Source organism: Phoenix dactylifera, unplaced genomic scaffold, assembly GCF_009389715.1.
Source record: "Phoenix dactylifera cultivar Barhee BC4 unplaced genomic scaffold, palm_55x_up_171113_PBpolish2nd_filt_p 000190F, whole genome shotgun sequence".
Classification (NCBI taxonomy): domain Eukaryota; kingdom Viridiplantae; phylum Streptophyta; class Magnoliopsida; order Arecales; family Arecaceae; genus Phoenix; species Phoenix dactylifera.
The window spans coordinates 753,395-770,169 of NW_024067717.1; the positions used below are offsets into that span (position 1 = coordinate 753,395).

The 16,775-nt window shown below is 37.6% G+C and overlaps 1 protein-coding gene across 3 annotated transcripts; it reads left to right on the forward strand.

Moving 5' to 3' along the window:
* Positions 1-2,136: 2,136 nt before the first annotated feature.
* On the forward strand, positions 2,137-12,685 carry LOC103721066 (tRNA modification GTPase MnmE). 3 transcript variants are annotated; one of them, XM_008811099.3, is made up of 11 exons: positions 2,137-2,347; positions 2,425-2,717; positions 6,346-6,484; positions 8,460-8,581; positions 8,773-8,976; positions 9,469-9,528; positions 10,175-10,313; positions 10,544-10,662; positions 11,064-11,288; positions 11,885-12,091; positions 12,249-12,685. In XM_008811099.3, exons 1-10 carry the CDS (start codon positions 2,182-2,184, stop codon positions 12,077-12,079), a joined length of 1,662 nt encoding a protein of 553 aa, XP_008809321.2. In that variant the 5' UTR covers positions 2,137-2,181; the 3' UTR covers positions 12,080-12,091; positions 12,249-12,685. The 3 variants fall into 3 exon arrangements, with proteins under 3 accessions (XP_008809321.2, XP_038973158.1, XP_038973159.1); XM_039117230.1 differs by lacking the exon at positions 2,137-2,347 and adding an exon at positions 3,835-4,091 and having other exon boundaries at positions 2,625-2,717; XM_039117231.1 differs by lacking the exon at positions 2,137-2,347 and adding an exon at positions 3,835-4,063 and having other exon boundaries at positions 2,625-2,717.
* The last annotated feature ends 4,090 nt before the right edge of the window (positions 12,686-16,775 follow it).

Consider the following 16,775-nt stretch of genomic DNA (forward strand, 5'->3'; position numbering starts at 1 on the left):
CAACGGAATAAAGAGAAAAAGAAGGGGCTTACCTGCGGTCGACGGAGGCGGCAGATCCCGGCCGCAGGTGGCTCGATCCGGCGGCTAGCAGCGGCGACGGTGGCGTTCGAAACCGAGATAATGGATCTCGGAACAGGGGATGGCCGCGATGGGGATCCGGACGGCGCTCGGTCGGGAAGAGGACGCCGGTCACTCGGGAGGCAAGAACAAAGGAAGAAGAGGGAGGAGAGGGAGGAGAGGGAGAGGAGGAGACGGAGGAGAGGGAGGAGGAAAGGGGGGTTTTATAACCCCATTTCAACAGCTCTCCGCCGCGAAAATCGCGGCGGTGGGGCAAAATCAACGGCCGCTCGTGCGGCCGTGGGGTGGCCGCGGAATGACCGCGGGGCTGCCGCGTAACGCCCGCGGCGCCCCGCCCTCGCTGCGCCCGAAGAAGCCGGAGGGGATCGCGTCTGCGATCCCCTGCTATGGCTCCTTCCAAAAAAAGGAAAACGGGGCTGAAGTCGGCTGGGGCTGCCGACTTCAGCCCGTATCTCACAGTATCTCCCAATTTAATCAAACAAAATACATAGTGTATAGTGAAATTCTAAGCTAGCTAGTGAGGGTGTGGAAAATTAAGATACCATCTTTGATATCTTAAATCAGAAAAGCCTTTGAAATGTCAAGTAGGAAGCCAATTCAATATAATCCGATCTATTGTAAGTCAAGCTGTTCAGGTTAATATTTAAGGCTCTAGTGGGTTTTAGTTTCATATTTGATGGGTAGGATTAGAATAGAGTTAGATGGTTTGGAGCGCACCCTTTGCAAATATTGATACTAATGGATACAACTCAATTATCATCATCTAAATATGATTCAACTTTACAATTTGATGACTAAGATATTTAATGATCTAATTTTTCGATTCAGTAGCCTTATCAAATAAATAATAGGATTTTTTTTTTTTTGCATGAATACCCTTTTAAAAATTTAAATTTACTTAAATACCCTTTTAAAATTAATATTTATTTCTGTATCCTCATAAAACACTGTTTTTCACAAATGTTCTTAATACAACGGTTTTTCTAACATCGTTAATAAAAAACATATTTATTTTAATTAAAAATAAAATAAAATTTTGAAATTACTTTTTTGTCTCTCATTACAATTACTTTATAAATGTTTCTTTTTGCACATCTATCCATCAAGAATATTTTGGTCATTTTAATTTGAAACCGTTAATTTTTTAATGGCGTTAGATAGCGTAGATACATATGCAAAAACAAGGATAAAAAAGAGGTAGAATAGAAAAACAAGTATTTTATGAGGGTATGATACAAATATCAATTTTGGAAGGGTATTCATGTAAAATTTGATATTTAGGAGGATATTCATGCAAAAAAACTCTAAATAATATTTATATAGAAATTAAACCAATCTTTGCAGTTACGGATGTTACTATATATCGAGAGCAGCATTACTACAATACCAGTCTAATTTCATTGTGTCACTTGTTCTTGGTTCCATTATGCACAACAATATCCAGCTGATGCATCAACTAATAAAACTATCTCCTATATATGAAGCACCCGCTTTAAGCAAAAATAAAATATAAAAATATAAAAATATCTCCTATTCTTAAAAAAAAAAAACAGTTGAATTGTTGCATATTAGTTTCCTGCCAAATGAGTCTCATGTATTCATCGAAATCCCCAATGCACATTCACTCGGTTATAGTAAGATCATGGGTTCTTGGCTATGACAACTTTCAATTCAACATAAAAACATACTCAAAAGAATCCTGAATTTTTCCTACATTATAACAAATAAAAATGGGCCTTTTTAAGATTCTTTTTATTGAAACATACTTTGATCTGAACTTTTTTTTTGTTCGATCTTCCCAAAGATCGTTCTCTTGAAAAAATTGTCTCAATTTCAATCATTTCTGATATCTGTTAGGAATGTTTTCATTGAGAATCATGTAATGTAATGATAATTTTTCTTTGATAAAAATATTTGCACAAGTATTTTATAATGAAGAAATAATTATTCTTTTTGCAGATTTTGGACGGTCAGATTCTCCATACCACATGATCCTATATGTCCAATAATTTCTTATCCTTTATACTCCTACCATACAAATTCCGTTTAATCCCCAAATTTTGAACATTTTAATGGCCTTTTTGCTCCTATCCTGTCTCCTTGATGGCTCTCGCCCTCCTCCGCCTCCTTGTCCCATGCCGAAGACACAAAAACCCTCTCCTCTCCCATCTCCTAAACCCTAAAATTCCTCTCTTTCTCCCCTCCTCTCCTCTCTCCAAAACTCTAATCCCCCACCTCAAAACCCTAACTTCTCGCGCCGGCGCTCCAGGTTTCCCCCTTCCCCTCTCTGTCGCCAACTCGCCATTCTCCTCAAAATCTAATCTTTTCTCCTCCTTTTGGCTGCAGAACAAACCCTAGTTCTCACCAAGGACGAGCGGTTTGGGTCCTCGGAGGCGGCCAGGGATGAGGCCACTCCGGAGGCGGGAACCATCGCCGCTATCGTTACTTCATTGGGTGGTGGCGCGGCTGCGGTCGGTATTGTTCGGCTTTCGGGACCGACCGCGGTTTCCGTGGCGGCTCGGGTGTTCCGGCCGGTGGGGAGGTCCAAGGAGGCGTCTTGCGCATTTTCCTGGAGGCCCAGAAGCCACTTCGTGGAGTATGGGTTTGCTTTGGACCAGAAAGGCAATGTCATCGATGAGGTAGTGATCGTTTCTCATTGTTTCTCAATGGATTTTTCGTAGTTTGATCAAAAGTAGTACTGATGTCTGATGGTAGTAATTAGAAATCTCGGACTTGATCTCTGATTAGCTTCGTGGCTCTTGTGGGGTTCTATGTAGACTACTTCTGTAAGTTCATTTTGCTTTCATGGTGAAATGGGTTACATTTTTGTTTGTTGGTTTGTTTTTATGTTTTTTTTTCTTAATTTGGAATGTGATCAGAGCTTTGCCTTTTAGCTTGTTGGTTCTGAAGGATTTCATATAAAGCCATTCATTTGTGGCTGTATCCAAGATACATCTTTGCATCTTGAGAATTTTGGTGTTATTTGTCGTCTTACAGAGATTCACATTTTCAGCTACTTGTGCATATATAAAATGTTTCTTAACAGTAGATCTGCTGCAATGCATCTGAGCCTGTATGCCGCATACATAGTCATGACTAGGAGTGGCAATTGGTTAGGGCAGGTTGGGTCAAGTTCGAACAACATCACCTGCAAACTTGAGATCTTGATGCAATGTGACCTTTCTCAATCTGACCTGTCCCCAACTGACCTAATGCTTGAATTTCCATGATATTTATGTGAGAGTGCACTTACAATTAGCAATTTTGATGATGTAAAAAGTAATAGTAGTCTAACTGATCTCTTTTCTCTGATAGATGGCAATTAAAATTTCCTATTTTGGTGTGCCTGATGGGACTAAACTGATAACAGAGTAATTAATCAATTTCAAGAGACCAAACCCCTTCTGGCTCAAGTGACCAAACACAAACCAAGCAATAAAAACTTCACCCTGATGGCATGAACATGGCCACGGATCTAACCCATATCTGATTCATTTAAAGTCCAGGTTCAAGAGCTGACCCAAACTCAACTTGAATTGGAAAGTCCTTGGCCCAAACCTGGCCATGACTGGGTCAAGTTAGTACAGGTAAGATCATCAAGTGGAGTCAGAATTTGCCACCTTTCTTCATGCCAATACTAAAACTTGGAGTGGTTCTTTGACTGGTCGCTATCATTTGCTTTTATTACATTTGATTTTAGGCTTTCTTAAAACTTACATGTAACTTGAAATTCAATGCATGGAAATTACTTTGCAGGTTTTTTAAGCTGTACATGTTGCCTTTGTGAGGCTATCCTTTTGCTGTTGGATGTCATCACACTCAAAAATAAGTGTTCAAGAAAACTGATGCTGAAGAGATTGCATTCATGTGCTGTTGGGATGTTTTTGAAGGGAAAAGCAGATGGCCATAGAAATTCCTATATTTGCATTTATAAGACAGCCTTCTTCCACCATCTAGTTGCTGTTATATATGACCATACCAACTAGTTAGTTCATATCTTGTAGCTGCAATGAGTAATTTTCTTTTATTACACTCATGTCTTGTTTTTATTATTTATCTTTCAACCTCACATATATCATTTTGAATTTTTAAGTTTCCATTTGCTTGGTATTGCTTGAAATTATGATATATATACCATTTTTTGCCATCAGCTTAGTTATTTTATGCCTAATTGACATGCATGCAACCCTTCAAAGGAACTTTCACTTAATTTTATTCTCTTATTTGTCTTCATCTACTTCTAATCTTGATAATTATTCAATATAGGAAGCTATCACTATTTGGTATCCATTGGCCATTAATTTTAATTAAAATTTACTTTCCTAGGTTCCAATTAGTGCCATCCATGGTTTCTTTTTCAGCATTCCAATTTCTGATTCCTTCTTGTTATCATATAATTCTTTAAGAAAACATCTTTCACCAGTAACAAACACATGAGGCCCTTATCATGATACCCTTCTTTACATAGCATTTTTAAATAGAATTAGATAGAGGGATAACCTTTGTTTGAGATATAGGTGCAGATATAGGCTAATCCTATGAATTGCCAATTCTACAATCTTTAGGAAGGGCTTGGGATTAATTTCCTAGGTCTGCAGATAAACCAGGCAGAGTCATGGACATGGGTTTGACATGGGTGGTCAATTTGGTCCCTTCATGCCAACTGAGAAAAAACAGAAAATGCCCATATTGTTTAGGGAAGAAGGACTTATACTGTAGGATCCTGTGTATGAGGTCAAATTTGAATATGTATCTACCTTGCAAGGACTTCAAGCTGTCCATAGAATGGTTTTATAGTTCATATAAGAACCAATATGAACATTTGGAATTACCACAAGCTCTAAATACTAGGAGTAGGCTGGGTTGGACGCAAATGTAGACCAAAACAGTCTGAGGCCTGGCTTGGGATGTAGTTTCTGAGAGCATGCTTGGTTTGGTGACAGTTGACGTGATCCAAGCCCAGCCTTGGTACATCCCAAGTTATATGCTTAAACAATTGATGCATCTCAATCTAGTGAGGATACTGTCCATAAGTCAAGTTGATGATGGCAACTCAATCTTTGTACACACATGATTTTTAGCTGATTCAAGTCTTTTAATGTATTTAAGCTTGACTTAGCTTGTTCTTCTATATACCAGAACTGGTCTTTAACTTGGCTTGATTCTATTAAGATAGAGTTTGTCATATTATCCAAAAATGAATCTTAATTACTTGCTCATATAAATCACAAGAACATCCCCTTCTTTGAAATCATTAGCTTTTGTTGACCATCAGTTGCACCCTTGTACTATGCATTCCTTCCATTTAGTTTTTGTTTGATCTACTTAAGTCTTTCATTCTCTCAATCATTGCTTTCCTGCCATCGCTAATTAGGAGTCTGATGATAAGTTTTGTATATTGGATGAGTTGAAGGTTTCATATAATGATTATCTTAAGATCTAGGTTTTGCATGCAAGGCTGTTGATTTAAGTTTGTTGGAGGTTCTCAGACAGTAACAAATGTTGATGGGGTTTTGTGCTTCAGTTTGATTACCATACTTGGGCTGATAATGGTTTTCTTCTCTCTGCTTGACATTAGCATGCCTTGATTGCTATTTACAGTGGTACTTCAATATGTGACTCTTAGGTTTAGTTGTTTAGTTGCTTGGGCATTCGCCACTGGTTCATTTACAAATTACAGATTACAAAACATCAAGTGATATTGCCCACTCAAACTCTGTCTTATCGAGGAAAGACAAGCCTCCATGTATTTATTCAGAAAAATGCATTTCATATGTAGACACATACATACATGTGTGCACAGATGCATGCATATATATGAATATATAGATTAGCCCCTGAGTTGAATGTCTGAGGAGAGACCCTTTGCCAATAGATTCCTCTAATTACACGGCACAACCTAACAATACGTTGATGCATGTATACTCCTTTTGATGTTCCTTTCTATCCATGAAAAATAGAAACAAAAATAGTACAGCATAAAGGTAAGAAAGATCTACTCCATTTTCAATATGACTTCCTTTGAATTAGCCACATGCATCATATATGCCTTGTGCTAATCTGCATATGCATGCATTTTTGAATTATCAGTTGTTTCATTTGTATCATGCAGAATGCCTATATTATTTCCTTTTTTTGGCATTTTTGGTGAATCCTTGTAAACTTCATCGGGCAACAAATAAAGTTCAGTGTTTTTTTTTTTTTTTTTTTTGATTTTTTACTTGTAAGATGGTGTTTCATCTGTTTCCTTTTCTTTTCCATACCTAGGTTTTGGCAATTCCTATGTTGGCACCAAGATCGTATACTAGAGAAGATGTGGTTGAGCTCCAGTGTCATGGGAATGATGTATGCTTGCGTCGGGTATTGGGAGCTTGCTTAGAAGCAGGAGCAAGGCTTGCAGAACCTGGTTAACTTCTTCATTTTTCTAGTTTTTGATTCTTTTTTTGTTATTCAATCATGTTTTATGGAGATATTGTGTGGTAGGAAGTTTTGGGCAACAAGGCATAAGAGAAGTGTTGTTTCTATCATGTTGCTTACATCTATTGACTATAGCCCTTCTCCGGATGGCATTTAAGCATGTATATAACTTTACATTCCTATTGTAATGAAGCCAAGCGGTTTTCGTATTGTTATGCTTGCTTGAGACATGTTGTAATGTCTCATAACTATGACAAAACAACTCTTTCAAGTTGCTTGATGTCAATTATTTTTGTTCAGCAAAGGGATATTATGTGCTTTACATGTCATGCATTTTCTCATGAACTTAATATGCCTCATAACTACGACTACCCTTACTGAAATTGCATTCACTTAATGTTTTTTTCTTTGAAATTTCATAAATTAATACAAAAGTTGATGGCTGATGCCACTCATTAAATATAGTTAATCGAAAGCAAACATTGCTAGAGTTAACTTCCTATAAGTGATGTCTACAGTTATAACCAAGGTTCGCCGAATCGGTATCGGATGGCACGAGTCCCTACCATGCTGTTCTTAGGCGTACCAAAATAGGGAGAGCCAGAGAAGGAGGGAGAGCGGGAGAAGGAGAGAGGAAAAGAGAGAGGGCGGGAGAGGAAGAGGAAGAGGGAGAGGGAGGGGGGAGAGAGGTTGAGAGAGAGGGGCTCGGATTCGTAAGAGAGGGAGGAAAGGAGGGAAGAAGAGAGGGAGAGAGTGGGAGAGGGAGGCTTGGATATGGTGAGAGAGAGAGATAGAGGCTCAGATCTGGTGAGAGAGAGAGAGGGAGAAAGGGAGAGAGAGAGAGAGTGAGAGGGAGGGAGGGAGAGGCCGTGAAAGATAGATGCTCGGATTCAGCGAGAGAGAGGGAGAGGGAGACTTACCTGGCCAGGGACCTTGTCGTCATCATTGTCATGCAGCGTTGTCATTGAATCGGCTAGGAATGGAGTGGGGTTGGGGTTTTAAAATGGGGGAGGAGACGAATGAAGTGAACCAAACAAGGAAAGCGACTTTATATTCCAGATTGAGCATCTAAACCATGCCGGTAACCAACCGGATTGGTTCGGTATGTCCCAAACTAGCTAGTTAGGCACATTTTGGCAATCCTTGGTTTTAACTTTTAATCTTTCCCAGCTTTATGGTCAGTTTTATGATCTTGCTCTTTGGTCTGCTATGGGAAATATTTTCCTAACTGTCTGGTTTCTCTCACAACTTTCATTCTCATTATTTGACATGAAATTTGAGTCATGTTGTTCAGAGGGATCTTCTTAAGTTTTGGGGTGTCATGCCATTACCATCTCAGCTCCACTAGTTAATTCTGTAATACTGCAAGCTCAAAGCTCTTCCTAATATTTAACCTTTCCTTTTTTCCCTTTATGTCATAGATTTACATCAATATCGCATTTTTGTCATGCTCTTTTATACGAATGGACCTCCAATGTTTCCCAGTTTTGCAATTCGTACAACATTTTTTGGTTTACATTGTCTCATGTAATTCCTCCTTGCAACCACTCAATACTGTAGATCTTTCTCATTCCATCCACCCTTTTATTTCTTGCATGCTTGTCTTCTTCTTTATTAGTTATTATTCTGGCGAGGCCTAGGGATTATATTTATGACTAAGTGTTTGTTCCACTAAGGAAGTGAATTAAATTCTGTGAGATAGTATACTAAATTTCAATCAATCCTCATCCTTAATGGAATTATGGATAACTTGATCTCTAATGCAATCTCTTATAAATCTACCTTTCTTGTTACTAGGTTCTCATTTTTCATTAAGGAAATCCATGTTTCTGTATTTGTTTATAGAACTTCTTTAGAGTAATTTAGAGGCATCTCTTTCTCTTTCAGTTGTTGAGTTTTGAATAAATTAAGTAGCGTTTAATGTCAATATGTTGATCATTGTGTATAACATTTTCTTTGTTTAGGTGAATTTACCCTTCGTGCTTTTCTAAATGGTCGCTTGGACCTATCTCAGGCTGAAAATATTGGCAGACTCATTTCAGCTAAGTCTGTAGCTGCAGCAGACTCTGCATTGGCTGGGATTCAGGCATGTATATGCACTTCCAGATGCATTATGCTTTTGAAACAAACTTCACACACTGTGAAGAGATGATGCACACTTTTCCTCTTCTTTTGTTCTTTTTTTTGTTTTCCTTTTTAGTTTTTGTCAATGTAGTACTTTCTGTGGGTTTGCCAACAATATTTGATGGTTGGGCTGTGAACTACATTTTGTGGCAGGGAGGCTTTTCTTATTTAGTCAAGTCACTGAGAAAGCAATGCATCGAGTTGATTTCTGAAATCGAGGCTCGTTTAGATTTTGATGATGAATTGCCGCCTCTAGATTCAAACATGTTGATCAATCTAATAGATGATATGTGGCATGATGTACGGCAGGCATTGGACACTGCTAATTATGATAAACTTTTGCAGTCTGGTCTACAGGTATTTGTTTTAATATTTTAACTGGGTGTTTTAGTTGTTTGTTTCCCCACTTTTCTGTTCACATACAACTTAAAAATGAGTATTCGCTGTCTTACTGAAAGTTGAGCATTCACCATTTATCTTTTCTTTTTCCCTTTTGCTCTAAAAATCATACAGTGGCCAACAACTGCTAGCATAGTTGGGTGGCACCTCACATTTAAGGGCTTGTCCCTCATGAGGTCCAGGGATCAAATCCTGGCTATTGCTGAAAAAACTCATACTGTATATTAGATATATGGTTTTTCCTTTGGAGGCTGGCTCTTTTTGTGATCCCACATGTGCTTGGTATTGTGTTTTCATGAGAATTGGATCTTTTGATGTTACTTGTGCCTCATTTTATATAACTGGCCATGCTTTTATTTTTGATATATGGTTTGGGTCAATGCAGATTTAGTTTTTGTTTCCTGTGCGATCTCAAAACATTTTTGAGACGTGCTATACGAATTTTTGCAGATTGCAATCATTGGTCGGCCAAATGTTGGAAAGTCGAGCCTCCTCAATGCTTGGAGCAAAGTATGTTACTTGATCTGTCTTTGGCAATGATACATGTATTTCCTTGCATGATTCCTCTTTTGCTACATGGTGCCAGTTAAATAATTTAAGTATTTTTTCCAGGGCTAAGATTTATACATTTGTGTAGTTCTTGTAGTTTGAATGCATTTTAGAGAAAAGTTGCTTTCGATTTATTTTTTTTCTTATTGTTCTTGTATACATTGTTTAAACAGATATGTAGTTTTTTTAAAAAATTACTGGTTAATTGTTTTGGGAATACATGAATACTTATACACGTATGTACATATGTATGAATGTACATATTATCTTATGGCCATCTATTAACCAATGAACAAGCTTGGTCCTTAACTGGTTGACCATTAATATATTTTATGAAATTAGTAATATAGATTTTGGAGAAGTTAGGAGATACCTAATTCTTGTCTTGTCTAGCTACATGTTTAGTCGAAGGCATGAGAAATCTGTGAATGAAATAATATATTGTATCATGTTGAAAGATACACTTTTTTCTTGACCTTCCAGTAGTATGCATGTGCTTGTGGGTGAATATGCATGCAAGCGTGCATGTGCTCGTGTATATGCACTTGCGAGTATGTCAGTTGCACTTGATCTTATTGAATTCTTAATATTTTATTCTAGCATGCAGAGTGATAGAGCAATTGTTACTGAAATTGCTGGAACAACAAGGGATGTGGTCGAAGCAAATGTGACTGTTCAGGGTATTCCTGTCACTCTTCTTGACACTGCTGGCATCAGGGAAACTGATGACATCGTAGAAAAAATTGGTGAGATTATGTTCTTTTCCCCTTGAAGGATCTATAGTTTAACAGGCTGGCATTCAATCACATACTAATAGCTAGAAAATTTGCCACTCCTGGTTTTTTCTGATGCTTGCACGTCTCCATAGTTTTATATTCAAGATCGAGGTATAAGAATGCTATATTTCATGATGTGCTGCATTCTTTAAATGATACAATGAAGAGACGAAAAGGCCTTGACGTTTTTCTGCACACAGGTGTTCAGAGATCAGAAGCTGCTGCCCTGGCTGCTGATGTGATTATTATGACAATAAGTGCAGTTGATGGATGGACTGAGGATGATACGAAACTTGTTGAGCACATTTGGAAGAATCAGGTTTCCATTTACCAGTTGCTATCTAATTAATAATTTATTTTTCCTTATGGAAAATGAAGAAGATTGGTAACATTTATGACTAGAACAAAAGAAACTTCATTGATGGAAAGAAACAAAATAACTATGGTGAGGTAATGCAATTTTAATATTTATGACTTTGGTCTAGTCATAAATATTTAATTATTTTCACGTTGGTGAGGTAATAAGATTCTCATTATTGTTTCTATCTAAGCATCTCAGTTTGGTCTAGTCATAAATATTTAATTATTTTCACTTTGGTCTGTTCTTAATTATTCTTCTGATGTTTGGATCCTTTTTGTTAGTTAACATTTTCTAGTATTTGTACTTAGTTGATCGTGAAAAGTATAATGTAACCATTTTTCTTTTCGCGTGGAGAGCAGAAGTCTACAGGTTCAGCCATACCCATGATACTTGCTATCAACAAAATAGATTGTGCACCATATTTTTCAGTCCAAACATTTGAGGCAGTTGGCAACTCTTTCACGAAGCATGTCCAAACATGTGCTGTCACTGGTAAAGGCATCCCAGAACTGGAGAGGGCTGTACTAGATGTCAGGGGCCTTGACCCCATTCCTGCAGGGGGACGTAGGTGGACTGTAAATCAGGTAGTCATACACAGTAGACACCTTCTTTGTACTCTATTTTCCCTTCTAAGATTGTCTGTCTGTCAAGTATTTGATGCTCAATTTTATTACTCTGATTTGATGCTCAATTTGTGAGTTTTCAAATATTTTGCATTTGGAAAGCAGAGGACCTTGTATGATGTATTAAGCATTGAACTAAAGCCAGTAAATGCAGAGAAATGACTTTATTGAGGAATCCCCAGTTCGAATTCCTATGAGACAACTTAATTATTGGCATTAATGTTTCCAGGAGATAACTAAGTTTTGCCTTTCTGCCAAAGTGCACGAGAAAACTCATTTTTGAAAACTCAACTATAATATTTGTTATAATTGTTATAGCAGAGTCCATAATGATTTCCACCCATGGCCTTGTGATCGTAAGCGACATTGTACTGATGTTGGTCATAATAGCTCTAATAAAACATTAGAAAGCTGGCAGATATAAAGCTTAATTCTTGATTTCTTTAAGAGATTGAGTGCAATTTAGCAAAATTGGGGGAAAAAGAAAGAAAGCAAGCTAGAAGAACATGCAGCTGCTCTGTGGCTAACTGTAAGTTTGATTTTGATGATATGGTCAGAGACAATTTGAGCAACTCCTGCGAACTCAAGAAGCTCTCTCAAGACTGAAGTCATCTATAAATGAAGAACTGCCAATGGATTTTTGGACAATCGACTTGAGGGAAGCAGCATTAGCCCTTGGGGAGATAAGTGGGGAAGACATTTCTGAAGAAATCTTATCGACCATATTTGGCAAATTTTGTATTGGCAAATGAATCACTAATGAGGTATGTTTGTTCCTTCTTCGCATGATTCTTTTAGGTTGCTCGGTTCGCACAATTCTTTGATCCTTTCTGGGCCAATATTTTGACTAATGGAACTTGTACTTTCGAGGTTGCCATGCATGTGAACATTTTAGTTCTGAAGTCTTTTGTACTTGAACAGGTCTCATACTTTATGGAGCTGAAATTAGTAACTGGTCTTGGAGGAGCAATAGATAATTCATTATTAGTTGTTGACAAGGGTGTGGCAATACAGTATAATCATTGGCAAAGTATGGTGTTTATATAATTATTGGTGGCCACTGATGCTAGTTCGAGGTTGAACAACTCTAAGCCATCACATAGATGTTTGAAGGTATCTGAAGAGTGTTGATGCTGAGGTGAACCCTGCAGAAGATTCGAGGGTTCTCATGTTCCAAACACCAAAATCATGCAGGTCGACAATAACCCATGTATTTTGGGGGATGTTTTCACAGACAGCAGATTACATAATAGTAGCAAAGCATCTGTAATATTACATGAAATCATAAGAATAGTGGCAAAACATGTGTAAAATTACATAAACTTAATGAAGATGAGATGATTAGTTGGGCACATCATCATGTTATTTTTCTTGATCTATCTACAAAGTTCAGAGGTATTATTGTTGTCTGGAGTATGATATTTTAGGTAGCCTTATGAAACAAGCAATTAGCATAGTTCTGGTTAAGTTGCTTGTCTTTGTGATCCTTCAATTTGTAGGGAGTTGCACTCATTCAACCCAAGAAATCGACACAATTGGGTTATTCATTGTGAACCTTAATCTATGTATCTGCACACAATTAATTTTTGCAACTTTTTGGATGAGGGTACATGTCTTTGTGATATTTAAATTTGTAGGAGGGGTGCGTGCTCATTCAGCTCGAGAGACAAAATTGAATAGTTTTTTTGTCTCCCTGCTAGCATAATTACTTCACATTCATGCACGATACGCTTGATATAAAGCTTTATGTATCTTGATACATAAATTCCCACTTTCATGTTGTGTCTCTCCCCCTTCACAAGAGTACTGATCCAAAAGATGCATATTTAATGAGTGTATCTGTAAGTGTGTGGAGATGGGGGTGGTTATTGTTGACCCGACCTGCACTCAGACCTGCCTAACCCGACCTGTTGGGTTTTCAGGTCAGGTTACGAGTTAGGTTGGTTCAGATCAAGTCTCGTCAACCCATCAGGACACATATTATATTGGTTTATGTTATCGTTTTGTTTGTTTTCAAATTGGAATTATTTTGTACTATCTAGTTATGGATATGTAGTTTATATTATTATGTTAGCTTGTTTTAGAACTTAACTTGGTTTTTAATACTTGTTTAGAGATTTGTGGTTTCTATGGTTATTTCATTTACTGTATGATGTCATGTGATTTAGTCCAAAACTATGGAAAAAAATAACCTATCTATGCAGTATGAAGTCCAAAGTTAGATAGGGCTTAGTAAAACAGGTCAGTGGGTTAGCTAAGTGTCAGATTCGGGTCGGGTAGTCAACTCATTGGAAGGTCAGTTCTGGTTCAGATGAGGCACTATGGGTTTTGATATGTGATCTCAACCCAACTCAGACCTGCTCTGACCCACAGATTGCCATCCCTCTGTGGAGAGTAGTGATGAGTGGAATCCATTTAGACCTGAGAGTGCCACAACCAAGCAGAAAGAAAGAAAGCTGGGCTTCCATTTTATATGGTGGGATTTTTTTTACAATGTTTAGGAATTTGATATGATTATATGTATTTTCAGGGAGTTTGGGGCCTTTATAGATTCCCAGATGGTTTATCCATGGAATAAACCATATATAGCTGGAAACTTTTATCCTGAGCAACCTGGATAAGAAAAGTCATCCCTCAAATGGAATGAAGAAAAGTCATCCTTAGCAATCGGGTGCTTCCCGCAATTGCTTGGATTCCTCTCTCTAATTGCACTTTCTCTCATTTGGTGCAATACATGGATTTATTCCATGGACAATTTATCCAGGCAACGGTGGACAAATTATAAAATGTTTGATATTGTTTTAACAGGTCATACATATTCATTGTTGAAGCAATTAATGATTTTCTAGGGAACTAATCCAGGGGGTATCGAAGGTAATTTGTTGGTTCACTGCAGAATATAGGCCACAAAACAGATTTTGCAAGGCAAAACTGGCGAGGTATTATATGTTTATTGGCTTCTGACTATGAGCATGGCCGGCTTAAGTTTAGCAATGAAGAAATTTAGACTAAGCAATGATCCCAACGAATTCAACTTCATGTGTGAGAAGATCTTGTTCAATTTTTTTCCTTGTCTTGATTTCAGTCTCAACATCTTCTTGAAAAGAAACAATAATTGTGGCACAAATGAATTATATAGTATTATATATAGATTTATTTATGTGTGTGTTCATCTAAAACAAGTAGAGAACAGGCCAGAACAATGAACAACAGCAAAACCACCATAATTTATAAGTCATAACTACTGATAGCATCACAAATTTTTTGGCAAGTTATGAAATAATTAAATGAACATTGATTAGTTTGATTTTGAAAAATCATTTGACAAGCAAAAAAGTTATAAATAATTTGATTTTTTTTTTACTGTACCTAAAGGTTATAGTTGTTCTAATTTTCGAGATTAGAATTCAATCCTTTTTTCCCTCTTCCTTTTCCCTTTTTTTTTTTCTGTTTTTGAGAATATAACTCAATCTTCATTTCAGCATTTTATTTAGAAATGCCATTGAAAAATTCTCAGAAAAAAGAAAAAAGAAATGGTATTAAAACTTAAGCCAACCTATCACATATTGCTGACAATTTTATATTAAATTTAATTAATTCAAATGAATGAAATATACTGAGACTATGGACATAATAGTTGGCCAAGACTGCCCATTCTTTCTTCTCCATTATGCTCCCTTAAATCCAGCCTTTGCTCTCTCACAAGGATCCAACCGTCTCCTTGGTTCACAGGGTTGAGCCTTTCTGAAGAACTCTAGCACCATCTCCCTTGCTGTCTCCCTCTTTCTCAACTCATTATCATACTTTTTATGCAAAGCGAGCTTTGACAGTGTCTCATAAACTCAGTGTGGCTCAACGAACATTCTCGTGAGCTCATCCTTCCCTGAAGGAGGGTAGACATCAGGATGGTGCGTAAAAGCCATGCTTCTGTAGGCCTTCTTTATCAAATAAACACCCGGTCTCGGACTTGAGGGGGAGTACTTTGTAGAAGGTGGTCTCTACCCCCATGTCCAAGTTGTTAGCTCTACAATGAGAATGTGTTGAGCTTGGAAGCATTAAACTATGTGAGCTGAAGCTAATGGTAACACCACCTGTTGTTTTTATTGTACGAACTTTGGTCTGAAATCGACTTAGAGATGATGGAGGGAAGGTGGGGAGAACTCAAGATTTGTAGGAACTGGTGCGTGGAAACGAGTGAGGAGTAGGTGACAAGTAGCTGTTGTGAGGTGTTTTTCTCTGGAAAACTTGAGGTTGATTGAAGAGGCCGGAATATTTTCAGAGGCTTTAACATTTCTTTGGTGCTTTTTTTTTCGTATCAGTCATAGTTTCTAATGATTGAATGCTATATGACAAAGGATCGGTTGGGTTGTGTTGACCATACAAAATATTTTATTAGGGCAAGATGGACACTGCTGATTCTCAGTTGGAAAAAACTTGATAGTTTCACTCCTGTGCTAAGTAACAATTTTTGCCATATGGATAGCAAAAGGAGATTCTGATGGAAAGTTATACTTGATGCCTTGAGATCTGGCAATACTCAAAACTGCCCACCTCAATGACTTGTTTTGCGCCCGCCTGGCATTTGGGGAAGGATGTGCTTGGTGCAAGGTAGTGGATGGCTTTGGGTTAGTGGTGTGCTTGAGGTAATTGAGATTGAGACTGATCAAGCCCTGCTTGAAATTTATTGAGTTTGAAAACTGAAATTAAGTTTCCTCATTTGCTACTTGATAAAGTCTTATTTTGAACCAAGCCAGATCAGCTTGATACCCATTACCAAGCTGAAATCAGTTCGAGCTTTATCTTGATTCAAGCTCAATTCAAGTTTCAACTGAGCTCGGTTTAAGCTTGATTCAAGTTCACTTCAACCTCGGGTGACTAATATTATGTTAACTGAACTGAAGTCAGTTGTTGGATTAGATCCAATAGTTAATTATATGCTAATTAAGTTGTATTATTATAGACCAACTTTGAGCCTCATTTCAAAAAAAATGGTGGAGATTATTTAGGCCTGACACAAGAGGAACACCTCCTAATGAAGGTTGGAACCTGGAACATCCTTTTCACGGAGAGGTGAAATTACTGGGATATTGTTCATTTTGTGTATATCAAGCTGTTACTCTTATGATAAGATGAGATAATGTATGCCTGATGGCCGTTTATGAAATCCCAAATAAAAGGGTTCCATTTAGAACTACTACTAAGGCCATCTGCTTGTGCACACTAAATTCATCTGAAGCTTGTTTTCAACAAGAACTGCCAATTTGTTTTCTTAAAACTGCAGTATTGGACTTTAAAATAGACCTGGTGTCTGATCTATTTCAACTTCTAAACCTGCTTGGGGTTTTCCAGCTTAGAGAAAAATTAGACTACAAGATCTGGAGCTGGCACATATAGCTCTTGGTATAGGATTTTATCCTTAGAAGTGGTAGATTATGCCTGGTTGCTAGA